General features: G+C 37.5%; 1 protein-coding gene across 3 annotated transcripts in view; it reads left to right on the top strand.

The window, feature by feature from the left end:
- Positions 1-19624, top strand: part of KYAT3 (kynurenine aminotransferase 3) — a 63564-nt gene that overhangs the window by 31249 nt on the left and 12691 nt on the right. For 2 of the 3 annotated variants that reach the window (XM_030942788.1, XM_030942787.1), the window contains 7 exons: positions 2832-2981; positions 5701-5787; positions 6336-6461; positions 6557-6677; positions 12909-12985; positions 14802-14891; positions 18761-18947. In XM_030942788.1, coding sequence (XP_030798648.1) covers positions 2832-2981; positions 5701-5787; positions 6336-6461; positions 6557-6677; positions 12909-12985; positions 14802-14891; positions 18761-18947 — 838 coding nt within the window. The remainder of the gene's footprint in view (positions 1-2831; positions 2982-5700; positions 5788-6335; positions 6462-6556; positions 6678-12908; positions 12986-14801; positions 14892-18760; positions 18948-19624) is intronic. The other variant, XM_030942789.1, reaches the window with a different exon arrangement.

Raw genomic sequence — 19624 nt, 5'->3', positions numbered from 1 at the left:
TGGATCACGAGGTCAGGAGATGGAGACCATCCTGGCTAACATGATGAAACCCCGTCTCTACTAAAAATACAAAAAATTAGCCAGGTGTGGTGGCGGATACCTGTAGTCCCAGCTACTTGGGAGGCTGAGGCAGGAGAATGACGTGAACCTGGGAGGCGGAGATTGCAGTGAGCCGAGATCGCTCCACTGCACTCCAGCCTGGGTGACAGAGTGAGACTCTGTCTCAAAAAAAGAAAAAAACAAAAAACAAAATGAATTAGTAGTTAAAGTCTTCCTGCAAATAAACTGCAATACCTAGATGGCTTGTTAGTGAATTCTATCAGGCATTTAAGGAAGAACTATTAGGTTGGTTCAAAAGTAATTGCAGTTTTTCCATTAATTTTAATGACAAAAACAATTACTTTTGCACCAACCTAATAATGCTAATTCTGCACATTCAGAAAATGGAGCAGGATGGAAAACTTTTACTTATTGATCAACAATTTGTGTAATTTGAAAAATAAAGAAATGCCTAATGGTTCTGTCTGACCTTTTAATCAGGGGTTTTGTATCAGGGTAATTCTGGTCTCATAAAATTAGTTTCAGCATTACCCTGATAGAAAAACTGATTTTAAAAATGCCAGAGAAAGAAAGAAAGAAAACTCCAGTTCAATATCTCTCATGAGCATAGAAACAAAAATTGTGAAATTTTAGTAAATCAAATCCAGATGTGTGCGTGCATGTGTGTGTGTGCCCCTGTGTATAAAGATATAAAAAGTAATACATCCTGACCAAGTAAGGTTTACCATAGGAATGCAGGGTTAGTTTTAATATCCAAAAATTAATCATTGCAATGATGCTATATTATCAGAAAAAAAGATCATCTTATGTAGTATATATAGAAAACACATCTGACAAAATTCAACTCTCATTTATAATAAAAGTTTTCAGCCAATTAGGAATAGAATGGAGCTTTCTCACTCTCATCAAAGGAATCTATGAGAAACCTACAGATTACACCTGTAATGCACATAATGTAGTAAGATTGAAAAGACAGCAAAGATGTCCACTCTGATCACTGTTATTCATCAGTGTACTGGAGCCCTGTGAGATACAAAGATACATAGATTAGAAAGAAAAAAATGTAAACTCATTTTCAGAAAACATGACTGTGTACATAGAATATCCTAAGGAATTCTAAAAGAAAAAAAAAGAAGCCTACTATAACTAATAAATGAATTGAGCAAGGTCACAGGACACAAAGCCAATATACAAAAATCAGTTGTATTTCTATATATTAAAATGAACAATTAGAAAGTAAAATTTTTTAAATACTATTTATAGTAGTATCCCAAAACACAAAACATTTAAGAATAAATTTTTTTAAATATATCCAAGATCTGTACAATGAAATCTATAAAACATTACTGAGAGAAATTAAGCAATACCTAAATAAATTGGGAATGATGTTCATGGATTGAGAAACTAAATATCGTCTCTGTCAGTTTTCTCAAATTGGTCTATAGCGGGGTTTTGCAATCTATGGCCTATGGGTCCAATCTGTCAGATTGTGTAAATAAAGTTTTGTTAGAACACAACCATACCCACTTATTTATTAATATGTATATTCTAGTTTTTGTAAATACATAGGTATGTACATGTCTATGTGTTTTTATATTGGTATGAGCACTGAGAGTGGTGTTGCACTATCACCAGGCTATGGACATCGGTCACCTCAAGGGGATGGGAATGAAATAATATTGAGGAGCGATTGTAATTTTTTACACATCTTTGCCTAGTTTTACTTATTACATGAAGCATAAACTATTTTTGTATTTAAATTTTTGATTTTAAAAGCACAAGCATTTATCATTCTAAGAAATGTGTATAGTGTTTACAGTTGCTTTTCAGATCTCCTTTTGCTAGTATTTGTTAGACCCGCTATTAAAGTAAAATTCAAAGGGACTCAGTTTATTGCTCCAGAGCCCAAAGTGCTTTCAAACAAAGGCACATGACCTGCATTTGCACTCTCACTCTCAGGGGATAGAAAATCAGGATGGTACTTCAAAAGCAAAATGAGGAGGTAGATGCTGGACAGAAAACAACAAGAAATATTGACTTAAATACCAAATAAAACAAGGAGGGGGAAAGGGAAAGGAAGAAAGAAAAGGAAAGAAGGGGAGAGAACCTAGAAGAGAACTTAGGGAGAGCTAATCCAGGAGTCTTCAGACCCCCTACTTGCCTCAGACTATACCTTCATAATCCCTTCACTTCACCTATGAAAGTAGTTACCTTGGATAACCACTGCTCTCTTGACTATCAATGTGAGTAGCGTCTCACTTCCTTCTAACATTTGCTATTACATCAACACTAGTGTTCGTGTCTTTGGTGAATTTGTTTTTGTTCTCTCTCCCTAGTCCATTGGTCGGTATAATCATCTCTCCATCAATCAGGAAGAGCCAAGGAGGGGGTATACAGTTAACGTGGGTTTTTTTTACTTATTTTAACTAGGAAACAAATCCAACTCTTTTCAATATGATTTAATTACTGTCAAAAAATATGAAAGGTTCATTTTTATTCAAAGCAAATACTTTGAAATTATATAATCCCAAATCCTTTATTTAGTAAGAAGTTTTAATCATTAGCAAGCCTTCATGACCAATAGTGTGGGAATCCTCTAAATGCAGTAAATTTTAAAAAATTCATTGCCATTAAAAAATATAAATTTTCTTTGGGTAATTATAAACATCAAATCCAAATTTTAAAAATTCTTACATTTTAGAGCCATATTACCTCAAACAATAAGTCCCGTATTTAAATTTAAGGTTTTGTTCTTATTTTTAATCCAACAGGGCCATCCATCACTTGTGAAAGCTCTGTCCTACCTGTATGAAAAGCTTTACCAAAAGCAAATCGATTCAAATAAAGAAATCCTTGTGACAGTAGGAGCATATGGATCTCTTTTTAACACCATTCAAGCATTAATTGATGAGGGAGATGAAGTAGGTATATTAACATTATCATAATACCTATGTTGAATCAATTATCATTTGTCCCACCTTTGAATCTTTTGTTTATATTATGCTGTTTTCTCTTTTTATTTTTAATTATGTTTTAAGTATAATGCATGTACAATAAAGTTCACAAATCTTAAATGTACAGCTGGATAAATTACTGTGTAAATTTCTGTGTAACTACAACCAGATAAAGATATAATACATTTCCAGTACCCAGAAAGCTCCTTTGTTCCTCTTCATAGTCTATATTCTCCCAGAGGTAACTACTCTTCTGTCTTTTATAACCATAGACTTATTTTGACTGCTCTTTTACTTGATATGAATAGAATTATACAGTGTATATATACTCTTGGGTCTAGATCCATTCATTTATTTTTGTGTCTGTCAGATTCATCCATTTTCTTGCATATAATTTATTCTTATTTTTATAGCCTATTTAAATAAGGGCAGATGGAAGGGACTAACACTGCTGGGGAAAAAGAATCTTTTGTTTTCATTGCAAAAATGACCTTTAATCTTAACTTGGTCTACAAGTTTTTGATTAATGTCTTTGTATGCCCAGTAATTGTATAAGCCATCTCATATGAAGATTTTTTTTTTTTTTTTTTGAGACAGAGTCCCGCTTTGTTGCCCAGGCTGGAGTACAGTGGTGCGATCTTGGCTCACTGCAACCTCCACCTCACGGGTTCAAGTGATTCTCCTGCCCCAGCCTACTGAGTAGCTGAGATTACAGGTGTTCGCCACCAAGCCCAGCTAATTTTTGTATATTTAGGAGAGATGGGATTTTGCCATGTTGGCCAGGCTGGTCTGACCTCAGGTGATCCGTCTGCCTCAGCCTCCCAAAGTGCTGAGATTACAGGCGTAAGCCACCACACCTGGCTGAGGATGTATTAATATAACAGGAAGGTAAAATGATTTTGCTATTTAGTACTGTGATGTATAACCAACTTTTGGCACCTACCTCAGTCATCTCTACCCGTATTTCCCATTATCATTCCAATACCCTTGCTTTAATACTTTTTGCCTCTTTCATTTATTCACAAAATACAGAGGATCCAATATATGCTAAGCACTGTGAGATAGAAGATTTTTTAAAAAATAGATTCTGTGCAGAAGGAATTCCCTGTCTAGTAGAGAACACAGACTTGCAAATGGATTAAGAGGAGCATTGTGTGTTAGCCAATAGTGGAGAATGTATAACTTATGGCAGTGGCAAAAGGAAGAGGCAATCACATCTGCTAAGTCTGGAAAGCTCCAGGAAGACATTGCTTAAACTGGGACTGAAGAACCAGTATTTATCCTGATCTATATTGTTAACTTTCTTTGAACTCTCATAGCCCTTTATCATTCCCCTTTTATGAAAGATGCTGCTATCTGCTTTGTGTTATGTTATTCTTTTACAACTTTGATTCCCTCCACTCTGCCAGACAAGATGTTTAAGGAAACATGTTAAGGAAGTTCACAGTTTCATATACATAATCTCCTTTAATCCTATAACATAATTTTGTCTCATACTTCAATATTGTTAATCCTTTGTTGCTTCTTTCTCTGCACTCTGTTGGGAGTATTGTAAGGCTTAGCCCTTAGCCTTCTTTCCTCTATTCTTTCTTCCTCCATCAACTTATCTAGTATTTTGAAACCACATACATGTCACTTGCTATCATACTGACCTATTTATTGTTTCTTTATCGCATTTATTACTATCTGAAATTATTTAATGTTCTTATTTGTTTTTCCGTTCATTATAAGCCTCTCTCAGTAGGATGTAAGTTCTAGGAGAACTTTATAGCTTTATTGCCAGCACCTAAAATAGTAAGGACTCCATAAATACTCTCAAAAAAAAAAAAAAAAAAGAGAGAGAGAGAGGAATTGTTCATATCATAAAAGTGAAGAAATCAAGGCGAAGAGTAGCAGGTATATTCCTCCCACTGTACTGCCCTGCCTCTCCAATTTATTTTCCTTTATTGTGCTCTCACTTTGTATTGAGTTTTATATTTCCCACTAGAGTTACAAAGATAGGTTGTCTTAGTCCCTGAGAACCTCACAGATGAGGCTGAGTGTGGTGGCTCAGCCCTGTTATCCCAGCAGTTTGAGAGGCCGAGGCAGGCAGATCACCTGAGGTAAGGAATTCGAGACCAGCCTGGGCAACATGGCGAAACCCCAGTCTCTACTAAAAATACAAAGATTGACCGTGCTTTTGAGAAGAGAGAAACATTTCTACTCTCAAGATAATGCTTTTAAATTAGCACTTTGTACCAGGGAACATTACAGTGTTCTCTTTCCACATAGCCTGCTGTCTGTCACTGCCTATACATCACTTACATTCTAGATTTTAGTTTCTATTTGAAATATGAAGAAATGCTTAATTGTTTTGGCTGGAATATCCCTTTGAGAATGTGATAGTCCCATTCTCCAGGTAAATCTACCTCTGCATATATGAAATTTTATATGCAATTTCAAATACTCCCACTGCATGCTTATTTATAGATCTCCCTAAGATACCAAGGCATCCAATTAAGACTACCTGGACAAGTTTGTCTCCGAGGTCTCTTCCCCTCAGATGTTAGCTCCACAAGGGCAAAGCCTGCCTTTTTCACTGCCGTATCCCAACATATAGTACAGTGCCTAGTCCATAGTAGGTACACAGTATTATTAACATGAATAAATGATTGATAGGTTGTGATCTTATTTGCTTTTATTGCAGGTCATACTAATAGTGCCTTTCTATGACTGCTATGAGCCCATGGTGAGAATGGCTGGAGCAACACCTGTTTTTATTCCCCTGAGATCTGTAAGTTTGCCAGTAGGGTTCATATGGCAAAGTTTCAAGACTTAAGAAGTCTTGAAAATACCAATTACTTTGTTATGATAAAGTTTCTACTTTGATTGCATTTGGAGATTTCCTGTATGTCTCTGTTTGTCTAGTTGTCCTTTTTAAATATTTTCAACACAAGTAATACACTAAGGCGAGTCACAAAATCATCAGCTAACCTTACAATATCAGACATGTTAACCATAGTTGTAGCTAGTTCCTGTGAAGGAATAGTAACAGCAGTTAATGTTGACAGGGCTTATTTTTCCATTTAACAGGTGTGAGCATAAGACTTAGGTCTTCTTGGGCTCTTAAGCAGAACTACAGCCTGGTTATTTCTGTTTATCTTCTTTGTTAGTCCTTTTTCTACTTTTTTTTCTGTTCCTACTCCAGGAAAGCATTTGTTGGTAATTTATTCAGTTTCCTTTGCCATGACTTTCTTTGATTTTTTTTCTTATTAGATTGTTTGTAAGACAGTAAACATGACTTAATTGAATTTAAATTATATCTTCATTCTTCATGCTTAGAAACCTGTTGATGGAAAAAGATGGTCTAGTTCTGACTGGACATTAGATCCTCAAGAACTGGAAAGTAAATTTAATTCCAAAACCAAAGCTATTATACTAAATACTCCACATAACCCACTTGGCAAGGTAAACAAGTCTCTTATCTCCTTACACAGTCTTCTGACCTATCATTTTCTCACATGTTGAATAATTGGCTGTGCTCTTTCCTTTATTATGTGTAGGTGTATAACAAAGAGGAACTGCAAGTAATTGCTGACCTTTGCATCAAATATGACACACTTTGCATCAGCGATGAGGTTTATGAATGGCTTGTATATTCTGGAAATAAGCACTTAAAAATAGGTACCGACTATAATATAGAGTCACAAATCTAAATGTGTTTGGGCACATATGGTAGAACTGATTGGAAAGTATCCCAGACCAAATCTAAAATGGTCTTTGTAATGGGTATCTGTCTGTATGAACACTTAAAAATGGTATTTAAATGAGCAATACTTTAGTGAATTGATGAATAGTTCAAAGGACAAAGAATAAGAGATTTTGGATCATACTATAAAGCTATGATACCAGAGTAGTAGTTCTTTTGCCCATATCCCCAGCTTCTTAGCAGAAATCCAGCAATTACTTGGTACATAAGACACAGGGAGCTTTCTTGTGTCTGAAGAGGTTCTAGACAGTCTGTGCTCAACAACTTACCAAAATGCCAAGTCAACAGAAAGAAAATACAGGGGTAGTCAGGTATGCTGCTTGGCCCTTGCTTGAGATTCAGCCATTGCTACTAGGCTATCTCATGAATGCCGTAGTGTCTGCTGCAGTAGTCCAAACCATGCGAACTATAGGATTACAAACTGGGCTGCAACTTTTGGGTCTTCGCACCTCCCTTTCCTTTGCCTGGAAACACTTTTCCTCCAAATATCCACCTGGCTCCAAATATCCTTTGCCTCCTTCAGGCCTTTGTTCAATGTCAGTTTTCATGACCATCACATTGAAAATAGATAGACCTCCCCCTCCAGCATTTGCTTTGTCCTTTTTCTGTTTTGTTTTGTTTTTTCCTCTATAGTAAATATCAGAATCTATATATTTTAATTCTAAACCACAGTAATGGAGGGATTTTGTTTGTTTTAGTCTCTTCTGCATCCCCATTTTCCATAGAATCTTGTACATGGTAGAGAATTAGAAAGAAATTGTTGAATAAATGAAGAGGAAAGATGAAAAGATTAAGGGAAGGATGACTAAAAAATGTAGCAGAAATAGATAAATTTTAAAATTTAGACCAGGTATAGTGGTTCACGCCTGTAATCCCAGCACTTTGAGAGGCTAAAGTGGGTGGATTGCTAGAGTCCAGGAGTCCAAAACTGGCCTGGGCAACATGGGGAAACCCCATCTCTACACAGAAATTCAAAAAATCAGCCAGGTGTGGTGGTCTGTACCTGTAGTCACAGCTACTTGGGAGGCTGAGGTGGGAGGATCCCTTGAGCCCTGGTACCACTGGCTCACTGCAACCTCCATCTCCTGGGCTCAAACAATCCTCCCACCTCAGCCTCCCAAGTAACTGAGACTACAGGCACAGACCACCACACCCGGCTAATTTTTTTAAGAAAAATAAAAATGAGAAATGTAATGCGCTTATATATTAAATTGTTGCATTGTTGCATGTGCCATAATTATTCCTATAGTGTATTACAAGTTGCTATAGATGTAGGAAGAGAAAGCAACTGTTTGAGGGGAATGAAAAAGGAGTGACCAAAAGATAGAGAATTAGCTAAACAGAGAAATAGAAACTAAATTCCTGAAACATAAACTAGCATGTACTTAGACAAGGAGGTGTAAAAGATCAAGATACACTTAAGAAAGGTAAATGATTATTGAAATTTTAAAAACAAAGAAGAAGAAAGGTAAATAAGTTTTGTTTTTGGTTTTTTTTTTTTTTTGAGACAGAGTCTTGCTCTGTCGCCTAGGATGGAGTGCAGTGGCACCATCTCGGCTCACTGCAACCTCTGCCTCCTGGGTTCCAATGATTATCCTGCCTCAGCCTCTTGAATAGCTGGGATTACAGGCGCATGCCACCATGCCTGGCTAATTTTTTTACTTTTAGTAGAGACGGGGTTTCACCATGTTGGCCAAGCTGGTCTCAAACTCCTGACCTCACGATCCACCCGCCTCGGCCTCCCAAAGTGCTGGGATTACAGGCTTGAGCCACCGCGCCCGGCCTTGTTTATTTATTTATATTTTTTAAGAGACAGGGTCTTGCTGTGTCACCCAGGCTGGAGTGCAGTGGCGCAGAGCTCACTGCAATCTCAAACTTTTGGGTTCAAGCAATCCTTCCACCTCAGCCTCCCAAGTAGCTTTGACTACAAGTCTGCACCCCCTTATCTGGCTAATTTTTAAAAAATATTTGTAGAGATAGCATCTCACTATGTTGCTCGGACTGTTCTCAATCTCCTAGACTCAAGCAGTCCTCCTGCCCTGGCCTCCCAAAGGGCTGTGATTACAGGCATAAGCCATAGAACCCAGCCTCAGTTTGATTTATGAGGGTGTGTTGTAGTAACTGGCATAGATCAGGGTGGAAAAGTAGGGTGATTCTAAAGGGCTTTGAATATGAGATAAAGAGTATAAACTTTGTTGAGGAGGTCAACAAGAAACTTAATTTAATGGTAGATCACCATGAGATCACAGTGTTCTACATCATGAAATAGTGATATTGTGAATTCCATCCTGAAAGTAATAGCAGTTTTCCTAACAGAAATTCAACAATTAGAAGCCAATATAAAAATCACAATTCTGTTCATACTTGTCCACAACAAAAAGCTATTGAAATAAACACATTTGAGTTTTTCTGATTTTTCCATTAATATGCATTTACTAAATGCTCATCTGTTTCACTATTGGAGCATCCACTATCAGATAAGTGGTAGTATTTGGTAAAGGCTTAAGAAAATTGTGTGGAAGAAAACTTAACATTGATTTTTTTTAAATTTTGCACATTGATTTGATTACCAGAGTACCAGTGAGCTTACTTTGAGAACTATTGCAAAAGGTGTAACAAAACAGGAGAATTGATTCCATGACTAGATTTTTTTTTTTACAAAGATGAGAGCCAGCCACAGAGGAGGGTCTTAAGCAAATCAAATAACCTAGCAGTGGAGATGGTACATGGGGGCTATTTAGAAATTATAGAGTATAGCATTTGAAGGTGGAAAGAAAGCAAGCGTGATACTAAGATCTCTAGCCTGAACTACTCAGCAGTGATGAGGCCTTTAATCAGAGTAAATATGGAGAGGAGCAGATTTGTAGGGAAGGGCTGAGCAAAGGGAATTCCTGCTTCTCATGCTTTAAACTTGCTGAGTTTAGGTGTCTATGGGACATAGAAGAATAGATATCTGGGGACAAGTGCAATTATAGGCCTGATCGTCAGAATCAAATTATAATGGAATGTATTTTTGGCAGTCATCAAAATGTTGGTGGTAGCTGGACACATGGAAGAGAATGAATTTTCTCAAGGGGAATATATAAACAGAGAAGGCAGCCAGAGATTTGGAGGGTGTGGCACCTTACTACACCAAAATGTTATCATGTGTTAAATTGCATAGAGTCCACCATTGCCCATCCTGTTGGTGACCTCGTCTTAAGTCATTTGAACTGTTTCCCAGTGGAAAATCAGATTAACATGAACAATTACTTTCTTGTTGTAATTAACTCAGTGTAGCAATATTCATCCCAAAAGATCACTTTAGATAATCTTGAAATTTATTATTTAGATCTACTCATTTTAAGCCCTTCAGGGTAAAGTGTAACTGATAACATTATTTACTAAAGATATGCAAGATGTATATTTTGAACTTAGATTTTTTTTAGTTGTAACAGCCCATAAAGTTTAAATAAGACCAAAAAATGGATACACTATTTCATTATTTAGAAAGTGCAATTTGGGCCGGGCGCGGTGGCTCAAGCCTGTAATCCCAGCACTTTGGGAGGCCGAGACGGGTGGATCACGAGGTCAGGAGATCGAGACCATCCTGGCTAATACGGTGAAACCCCATCTCTACTAAAAAATACACAAAACTAGCCGGGCGACGAGGCAGGCGCCTGTAGTCCCAGCTACTCGGGAGGCTGAGGCAGGAGAATGGCGTAAACCCGGGAGGCAGAGCTTGCAGTGAGCCGAGATCGCGCCACTGCACTCCAGCCTGGGTGACAGAGCTAGACTCCGTCTCAAAAAAAAAAAAAAAAAAAAAAAAGTGCAATTTGTTTGCATTAAAACTTAGGCATTCTATCACATACAATAGTCTTTGTTACATTAAAGATGCAAAATGGCTACAAAACAGCTATTACATCAATTTGCAAAGTGCAACAGTAGTCCTTTAATATACGATGTGTCCTTTAAAGAAAGTGATAATCTGCATTATACATAGTTTAGATTTTCTCTGGTCAAATAGAAAAGTGGGGCATGTGTCATAGCATTCTTTTGGAGTATTTTGGAAGACCAGAAATGTCTCAAAACTAGAAGGGATATAATTATTTATATCAAATTTTAAAATATTCCTTCTTCAAGTGGACATTCTAACTATTTTTCTCATTTATCTTTTTCGGTTTTGTTATATTCCACAGAGAATAAAATTATAACTTTTCTGATTTATATACTTTTCCTACTGTTTCAAATTTAGCAGGTATTTCAGGGTAGACTGAAATTACTTACACGTTGTTTTGGAAATTCCTGTAGCTGCCTTACATTTTAGTAGGCACTTTACTTGCTTAAGAGCAGATTATTTCAGAAAGCAGAAGCTTAGATTCCCAGAGATGAGCATGTATTTTCCCTTTGTGTGTACCAACACTCTAAGAACAATACAAGATCCCCCACTTGTGCTTCTGAAAAACAAGTGGAAAAACTTGTGGGTTGCATGGAAAGAACTTCACAACTAAATTACTTGAGGAATCCAAAAAGCAGTATTGTGGGTGGCATTGTCAGAAGAGTGACAGAATGGTAATTTACCGGTTATTACCAATGTCTAGCAAAATTTACAAACTCTTGCATTTTAGACCTCCAGACCTTTGTTACCTGCATTCTCTTAGCCCAAAATATCTTCATTCCCTTTCTCTGCCTGGCTATGGCCTATGTGGTCTTCTGTGTCTCAGCTTAAGAATTACTGGCTGCAGAAAGCCACCCTCAACACCCTCTTCTATCCTTGCATCACCCTCCATGCCTCCTGCTATTACAGCATTTATCACACTGTATTACAATTGTCATTGTATATGTCTCATGTCCCCACTAGACATTAAATTTTTTGAAGAATTGCATCTTATTCATTTTTGTTTCCTCTAGACCTTAGTCCCTAGCACCTGGTGGTTGCTAATGAATATTTGATGTATGAATGAATCAATGTCTTTATTAAAGATGTTAATCAACTTGAAAACCATTATACACCCTATTCGCATTATTCTTGAGTTCTGTATTTGCAAATTTGCCTACTCCCTAAAATATATGTGTAACAAAATCAATACTCACAGCACTTCATTTGAAGAGAAGGGGAAATTTGAGTCACCCTACACACATTCCCAGTCAAGGTCAAACAAGGCAACACTCTGGTTCTGTTTCAATTCACACTATAAGCAATTGTTCTCTGTACAGTGATTTTGCTGCTTAAAATGGCCCCCAAGCCTAGTGCTGAAGTGCTGTCTAGTGTCCCTAAGTGCAAGAAGGTTGTGATGTTCCTTATGGAGAAAATATGTGTGTTTGATAAGTTTCATTCAGGCACAATGGCCATGAGGATATTAAAGAGTGATAGCTAAAAGGTACAGGGCTTCTTTTGGGATGAAAAAAGTGTTCTGAAATTGGTTATGGTGATAGTTGCACAGGTCTATAGATATACTAAAAAATCACTGAATGGCATACCTTAAATTGGTGAATTTATGGGATTTATATCCCAATAAAGCTGTTAGCAAAACACACACACATACACACACACACACACACACATGCACACATGATTACTGGGTCCCACCTCCAGAGTTTCTGATTCAGTAGGTCTGGGATGAGGCCCAGTGGTTTGCCTTTCTTACAAGTTACCCAGTGATGCTGATATTGCTAGTGTGAGAACACATTTTAAGAGCCATTGCTCTAGGAAGCCTGGAGAAATACACTCAGAAAATAGGCAAAATAAAGGGGCCTAAGCAATAATCAGGATCACAACCTAAGCCCTGCCACTGGACTATTATATTGAACCTGCAGCCACTGCTAACATTGAACACTGAATGCTACAGCTCCTGTGACAGCTGCCACTTAAGGCAGTCTGGAACACTGCCTGCTGGTACCCCTGACACTCCTGCCCCAGAACTAATTTAAAAATGTTTAAATCTATTTATATATAATTTTGGTGCAACATTACAGTGTTGTAACCTTTTCATCTGTGTTTTACATTAAAGTTACATTATCTAAAAAAAAACTAGAAATAACTATACTGGCTAAACCATAATACACTTATTTTCATTGAATTATGTATCTTTGTTATGTTTTTAGATTATACTAAATGTAGATTAATTGGAAAACAATTATTTAACCTTTTTTCCTCCTCTGTTTAGCTACTTTTCCAGGTATGTGGGAGAGAACAATAACAATAGGAAGTGCTGGAAAGACTTTCAGTGTAACTGGCTGGAAGGTAAGAGGAGTAAGAATTTAATTGCTTAAAAATAGGCCTGTATATTATTTATTTTTTGTAGAGTGTTTTGTGTTTTAAATGCTGGCCAGGCATGGTGGCTCATGCCTATAATCCCAGCACTTTGGGAGGCTAAGGCAGGAGGATCACTTAAGGCCAGGAGTTCAAGGCCACACTTGGCTACATGGTGAGACCCTGTCTTTACAAATACATTTTTAAAAAATTAGCCAAGCAGGGTGCTGCATGCCTGCAGTCACAGCAACTTGGGACTGATCACTTGAGCTCAGGAAGTTGAGGCTGCAGTGAGCTGTACTCCGGCCACTGGGAGACAGAACAAGACCATCTTTAAAAAAATAATGAAATAAATAAGTAAACAGATAAATGAATAATTGCATACATATTCAGTTTATATAGATTTTTATACCTGGTGATCTTTGCTTATCTCTTGACTTATTTGGCTTTCATGTTGAGTTTTATCCTTTTTGAGACCTAATTATTTCTTTAAAAGTAAGAAAAATTAGGTCATTTTCCCTTTTATAAGTGATCAACTAATGACACCTTTTTCTTTGCAAAAAAGTGTTCAGATTCCTGCATATTAATATAAAAGGAGAAAAAATAATGGTAGCTAATATTTTGGCAGGTTCTAAATATATACCAGGTTCTAAATGTTTTACATATACTAATTTCTTTCATTCTCATAACCGCACTATAAGTTGGGTATGGTTAGTATCTTCATTTTACATATGACAAAAGCTAAAGCACAGAGAAGTTAAATGACTTGCCTAAGATTACCCCGCTAATAAATTCAAGCCAGTACAGGAAGTCTGGCTCCAGAATTCATGCACTTAACCACTGTATTATTTATTACAATAATTTATCCAGTTAAAACCCAATTCTCTTCCAGCCTCATCTCTCCTGAACATGGGTAAAAAGCAGGGAGCATTGACTGGGCATGGTGCACACGCCTGTAATCCTACCACTTTGGGAGGCTGAGGCGGGTAGATCATCTGAGGTCAGGAGTTCTCGATCAGCCTAACATGGTGAAACCTCATGTCTACTAAATGCAAAAAAATTAGCTTGGGCATGGTGGTGCATGCCTGTAATCCCAGCTACTTGGGAGACTGAGACAGGAGAATCGCCTGTACCTAGGTGGCAGAGTTTGAGTGAGCCAAGATCCGGCCATTGCACTCCAGTCTGGGCAACAAGAGCAAAACTCCGTATCAAAAAAAAAAAAAAAGAAGAAGGAGGGAACATCAAAAATTAGGCCTGCAGAATCAAGTCTATATGTTTTAATTATGAGTTCCTTAGGCCCTCATTCAGAGTTACTTTAATCTGTAATTCAAACAAGCTTTGTTACCAGTCTTTAATCTTTCAGAATATGACTCCATTTGGAAGCTGTTCCTTGAAAAGAACACCATCGAAATGATTCTAAGTACTAATACTGTACTACTTTCATAGTGTGAACTTTTTTTTTTTTGAGATGGAGTCTCACTCTGTGAGTGATTGAAGTGATTCTCCTGCCTCAGCTTCCCAAGTAGCTGGGATTACAGGTGCCCACCACCACGCCCAGCTAATTTTTTTGTATTTTTAGTAGAGATAGCATTTCACCATGTTGACCAGGCTGGTCTTCAACTCCTAACCTCAAGTGATCCACCCACCTCAGCTTCCCAAAGTGCTGGAATTACAGGTGTGAGTCACCATACCCAGCCAACATTTTAGGATTGTATATATTTAACAATTGCACTAAGTTTAAACTGCTGTCTCAGATTTGTTATATATAATTAGATTTTCTGATGTGTTTTATCTTCTCCTTTCCCAGCTTGGCTGGTCCATTGGTCCGAATCATTTGATAAAACATTTACAGACAGTTCAACAAAACACGATTTATACTTGTGCAACTCCTTTACAGGTGAGTGTTATAGTAATTCAGGGTAGAAGCATGGTCTTTTGGTGAAGGTATTACTTTTATATTGCATATTTGAATTGACTTAGTTCTCTTTCTATCCTTCTGTTGCAGGGCCTTCTAATATAATTTGGAATTTGGGGAGCAAATACATATTCACTGTTATCAAGGATGGTTTGGGTGTTTTTTTAAACACAAGTTTAGCTGTGTTAAACATTGCTGGCAGGAATCTAAAGTGCTACAACTCTGTGAAGGACAATGGCAACACCAAGCAAAATTACACCTATGTTTGCCCTATGAAAGCAATCCATCTTCTAAGAATTTACCCTAAAGTTGTGTTTTAGTCCATTCTTGCACTTAGGTAAAGAAATACCTGAGACTTAGTAATTTATAAAGAAAAGAGGTTTACTTAGCTCACGGTTCTACAGGCTGTACAGAAAGCATAGTGGCTTCTGCTTCTGGAGAGGCCTCAGAAAACTTACAATAATGGTGGAAAGCAAAGAGGAAGTAGGCATGTCTTATATGGCTGGAGCAGGAGGGAGAGAAGTGGGAAGGTACAACACACTTTTAAACAACCATATCTCCCAATAACTCACTATCATGAGAACAGCATCAAGGGGATGGTGCTAAACCATTCATAGGAAACCACTCCCATGATCCAGTCACCTCCCAACAGGCCCTACCTCCAACATTGAGGATTACAACTGGACACGAGATTTGGATGAAGACACAGATCCAAACCATATCAAGCTATCTGCACATGTAAGAAGTTATGCACTTACCTGGCTATTCATTGCAGATGATTGAGGATAATTCATTAGCATCTACAGACAATTGATTACATAAACCATGATCTATCCAAACACTGAAATGCTATATGACCATATTTAGTTTCCTATTGGTGTTATAACAAATTACCACAAACTTAGTGACTTAAAACAACACAAATTGGTTATCCTACAGTTCTTCAGCTCAGAAGTCCGAAATGGGTCTTAAAGAGCTGAAATCAAGGTGCTGGCATTGCTGTGTTCCTTCTGAAGGCTCTAGGAGAGACTCTGTTCCATGCCTTTTCCAGCTTCTAGAGGTTGCCTACATTCCTTGGTTCACAGTCACATCAGTCCATCCTCTGCTTCTGTCAACACATTTCCTGTGGCTTCAACCCTCCTGCCTCCCTTTTTCCCTTACAAGCACCTTTGAGATAACATTGGGCTCAATGCATAATCTACCCAATTAATTAAGGATAATCTCCTTAATTTCAATCACATCTGCAAAGTTCCTTTCACCATGCAACATAACATATTTACAAGTTCTGAGTTTTAAGACCTAGATGTCATTGGGACCCATTACTCTGTCTACTGACTACTGAAGAGAAAAGAAACAAGAAAGAAAATGGGAAAATACTATAATTACTGTACTGAGATAAAAAAGATTTCCAGAATACATCATAAAGTAAAAAAGAAAAACTATTTAAATATTATTTAATATTTAATATTTTTATATATTTATTATGGAAATAGGGATTTAGTTAACATCATTCTATGGATAATCAAAATGCTGAAAAAAATAGTATTTTTCTAGAAGGCAGTTAAAAGGGCAAAAGAACCAGGCACAATGGCTCACGCCTATAATCCCAACACTTTGGGAGGTCAAGGCAGGCGGGTCACCTGAGGTCAGGAGTTCGAGACCAGCCTGGCCAACATGGCAAAACCCCATCTCTACTAAAAGTGCGAAAATTAGCTGGGCGTGGTAGTGAGCACCTGTAATCCCAGCTACTCAGGAGGCTAAGGCAGAATTGCTTGAATCCAGGAGACAGAGGTTGCAGTGAGCCAAGATCGTGCCACTGCACTCCAGCCTGGACAACAAGAGCAAGACTTCATCTCAAAAAAAAAAAAAAAAAAGAAAAAAAGAAAAAAAAGATGTTGATAGATATGAAGAAGAAAGATAAAATAGGGAAGAGGAAGGATATAAAGTTCCAGGTGGGAGATATACAGTGTTAAACAGGGTAATCTTTGAAAGCCTCCCTGAAAAGGTAACATTTGAACAACTAACTGAAGGAGATTAAGCAGCCACATAGTTACCTAGAGAAGAACCCCTCTGTACAGAGAAAACAGCAAGTGAAAAGGCCCAGTGGTAGACAGCCTGGCTGGCATGTTAATATCAGAGAACAGCACAGAGACTGGAATGGAATGATCGAGAGAGAAGAGTAGGAAAAGCTAAAACCAGAGAGGTAGCTGGGAGTCCAATGGAGCTGGGCCATGCATGTCACTGTAAGGACTGAGTGAGATAGGAAGTCACCAGAGAGTTTTGAGCTCAGGAGTGACTTGGTCTGGCTTCTGTTAGCAAATGGACTCTGACTGCCTCATTGAGTGAGAAAGCTGTTACAGTGATTCAAGAGAGAAATGCCAGTGCATTGAACCAAGATGGGGATGGTAGAAGCAGTAAAAAGTGATTGGACTCTGAATATATTTTGAAAGTAGAGCCCGCATTATTTGTCAATAAGTTACATATGGGGTATGAGAAAAAGAAAGGAGTCCAGGATAATGCTGTAGTTAGGATGGATGTTTTTGTCTCCTTATATTTGGAATTTTCTAAGGCAATATCTCCTATAGTAAATGAAGAAGTTGCCAAGAGGAAAAAAAAAAAAAGATATAGCTAAGAATGCAGAACATCTTTTTCTGAACCCTCTTATTCTCCATTTCAGCTAGGTGCTCTGTTCTGTCCTGGGACAACCATGTTTGGTTCCAGGAAACCACAGATTTCTAGGCTAAGGCAATCAATCCTTGTTTTCCAAGATTTTGTAGTACTGGAGAATTATTACTAATTCTGTTTTACTGCATTCTTTTGGCATAAAATCTTCTCTGTGATCTTGCCCCTCTCTGTCTCCAGTCTCATCTCTTGCCACACAGTCTCTCTTACCTGCCTGATCCTTAATGTCTTCGTTGGTCTGAGTTGCAATAACAAAGTGCCATGAACTGGGTGGCTTATAAAAGACAGAAATTTGTTTCTCTCCGTTCTGGAGGCAGCAAAGTCCAAGATAAGGTACCAGCAGATTTGGTGTCTGGTGGGGACGTGCTCCTTCATGGATGGTGTCTTTTGCTGTGTCCTTACGTGGTGGAAGGAGCAAGCTAGCCCTCCTTTGTAAGGGCACTAATCCTGTTCCTGAGGGCTCTACCCTTCTGCCCTCATCACCTCCTAAAGGCCCCACCTCCTAATACCATCACTTTGGGGTTTACGATTTTAATATATGAATGTGAGAGTGGACACAAACATTCAGTCCACTGTACTTAACAACACTGGCTTTTTCCTTGGCCCAGTTTTCTGTCCTGGCTCTTGAAGAAAGGTAGAGGAATTACTGTAGATGTTCCAGAAACCCTCTTACACTTTGACCACCTTCCTGGCATATGAATAATTCCAGCAAGGATTTCCACACCTATGGAGAACAAGAAAGGCACATTTCTCCTTTGCACAGCAGGTCGGCTTTCATTTCCACTCTGTCCCCAAATATAATGGTGAGAGGCTGACTACTCTGTGGTTGTTCTTCTGACTTAGATTTAGCAAGTCATTCTACAACTCACCTCAACAGAAAATATCTTAATGTCTTTTTGTTTCCAAGCAAGACTTATGTAACAGCTCTTTTTCAATTTGAATTTTCAGGACTCATTCTCAGTTCTTTACATGAGATTTAATCATTTAGGTATAACTGATTCCTCCATTAACCTATAGAGTTTAATATAGGTTCACAGGAATTCAACTGTTATTTCCTGAGTGACTTCTTTGCCGATAATTTTACTCAGATCATCTTTATTATACCAATAAACTAAGCAATAAATAACATTACCGTATTCCTTTTCATATTTTTTAATTCTGACAAACAGGAAGCCTTGGCTCAAGCTTTCTGGATTGACATCAAGCGCATGGATGACCCAGAATGTTACTTTAATTCTTTGCCAAAAGAGTTAGAAGTAAAAAGAGATCGGATAGTACATTTACTTGAAAGTGTTGGCCTAAAACCCATAGTTCCTGACGGAGGATACTTCATCATCGCTGATGTGTCTTTGCTAGGTTTGTAAAGGCTTTTATTATTTCAACTATACAGAAACTTATGTGTGAAATTATATCAGAATTATGGAGAAAAGATTGGTGTCAAAGCCACAGCAGCATTTTATCTGTGGAGAAGGATGGATTTTTGCAATGTCTACATTTTCTATAATTATCTTTACTTTTAGGTCTTTTACCTTAAATGTGACCATTGTTAAATGGTTATGAAGTCAGTGTTGTTCTAGTTAGTCTATTAAACATAGGATTTGCTGTCACTCTCTTCTGGTGTGTCATTTTAAAACACAAGTGTGTGAAATAGTATTATATACTCAGCGTTCATTTGAGTAAAATTGTAGTTTCCATTTTACTTAACAAAATGTACTATTTCATTAGAAAAAAATCTAGAAATTTTAAAGCTATCAGGGAATATTTGCCATTTTAGAATGTACTGAAATAAAATAAATGGGAGAATAACACTTATTGAGGGTCTACTTTGTGCCATGTCCTCAAAACACCCTTTTGAAGAAAACATTAGCTTCATTTTTGCAGGTAAGAACATTTAGAAAGTTTTAAATAGCTTCCCTGAAGTCACACAGCTAGATTCTAAATAGTTCTGTTTCCAAAAAGCATTGTTTTTTATATTACCTAAAGCTGTTATGTGTAATTCTGACATGCCATACAAATCTAAAGTCAGAAGCACG

The sequence above is a fragment of the Rhinopithecus roxellana genome, chromosome 12 (assembly GCF_007565055.1).
Source record: "Rhinopithecus roxellana isolate Shanxi Qingling chromosome 12, ASM756505v1, whole genome shotgun sequence".
In the NCBI taxonomy this organism is placed as follows: domain Eukaryota; kingdom Metazoa; phylum Chordata; class Mammalia; order Primates; family Cercopithecidae; genus Rhinopithecus; species Rhinopithecus roxellana.
This window is presented reverse-complemented; position numbering and strand designations above follow the sequence as displayed.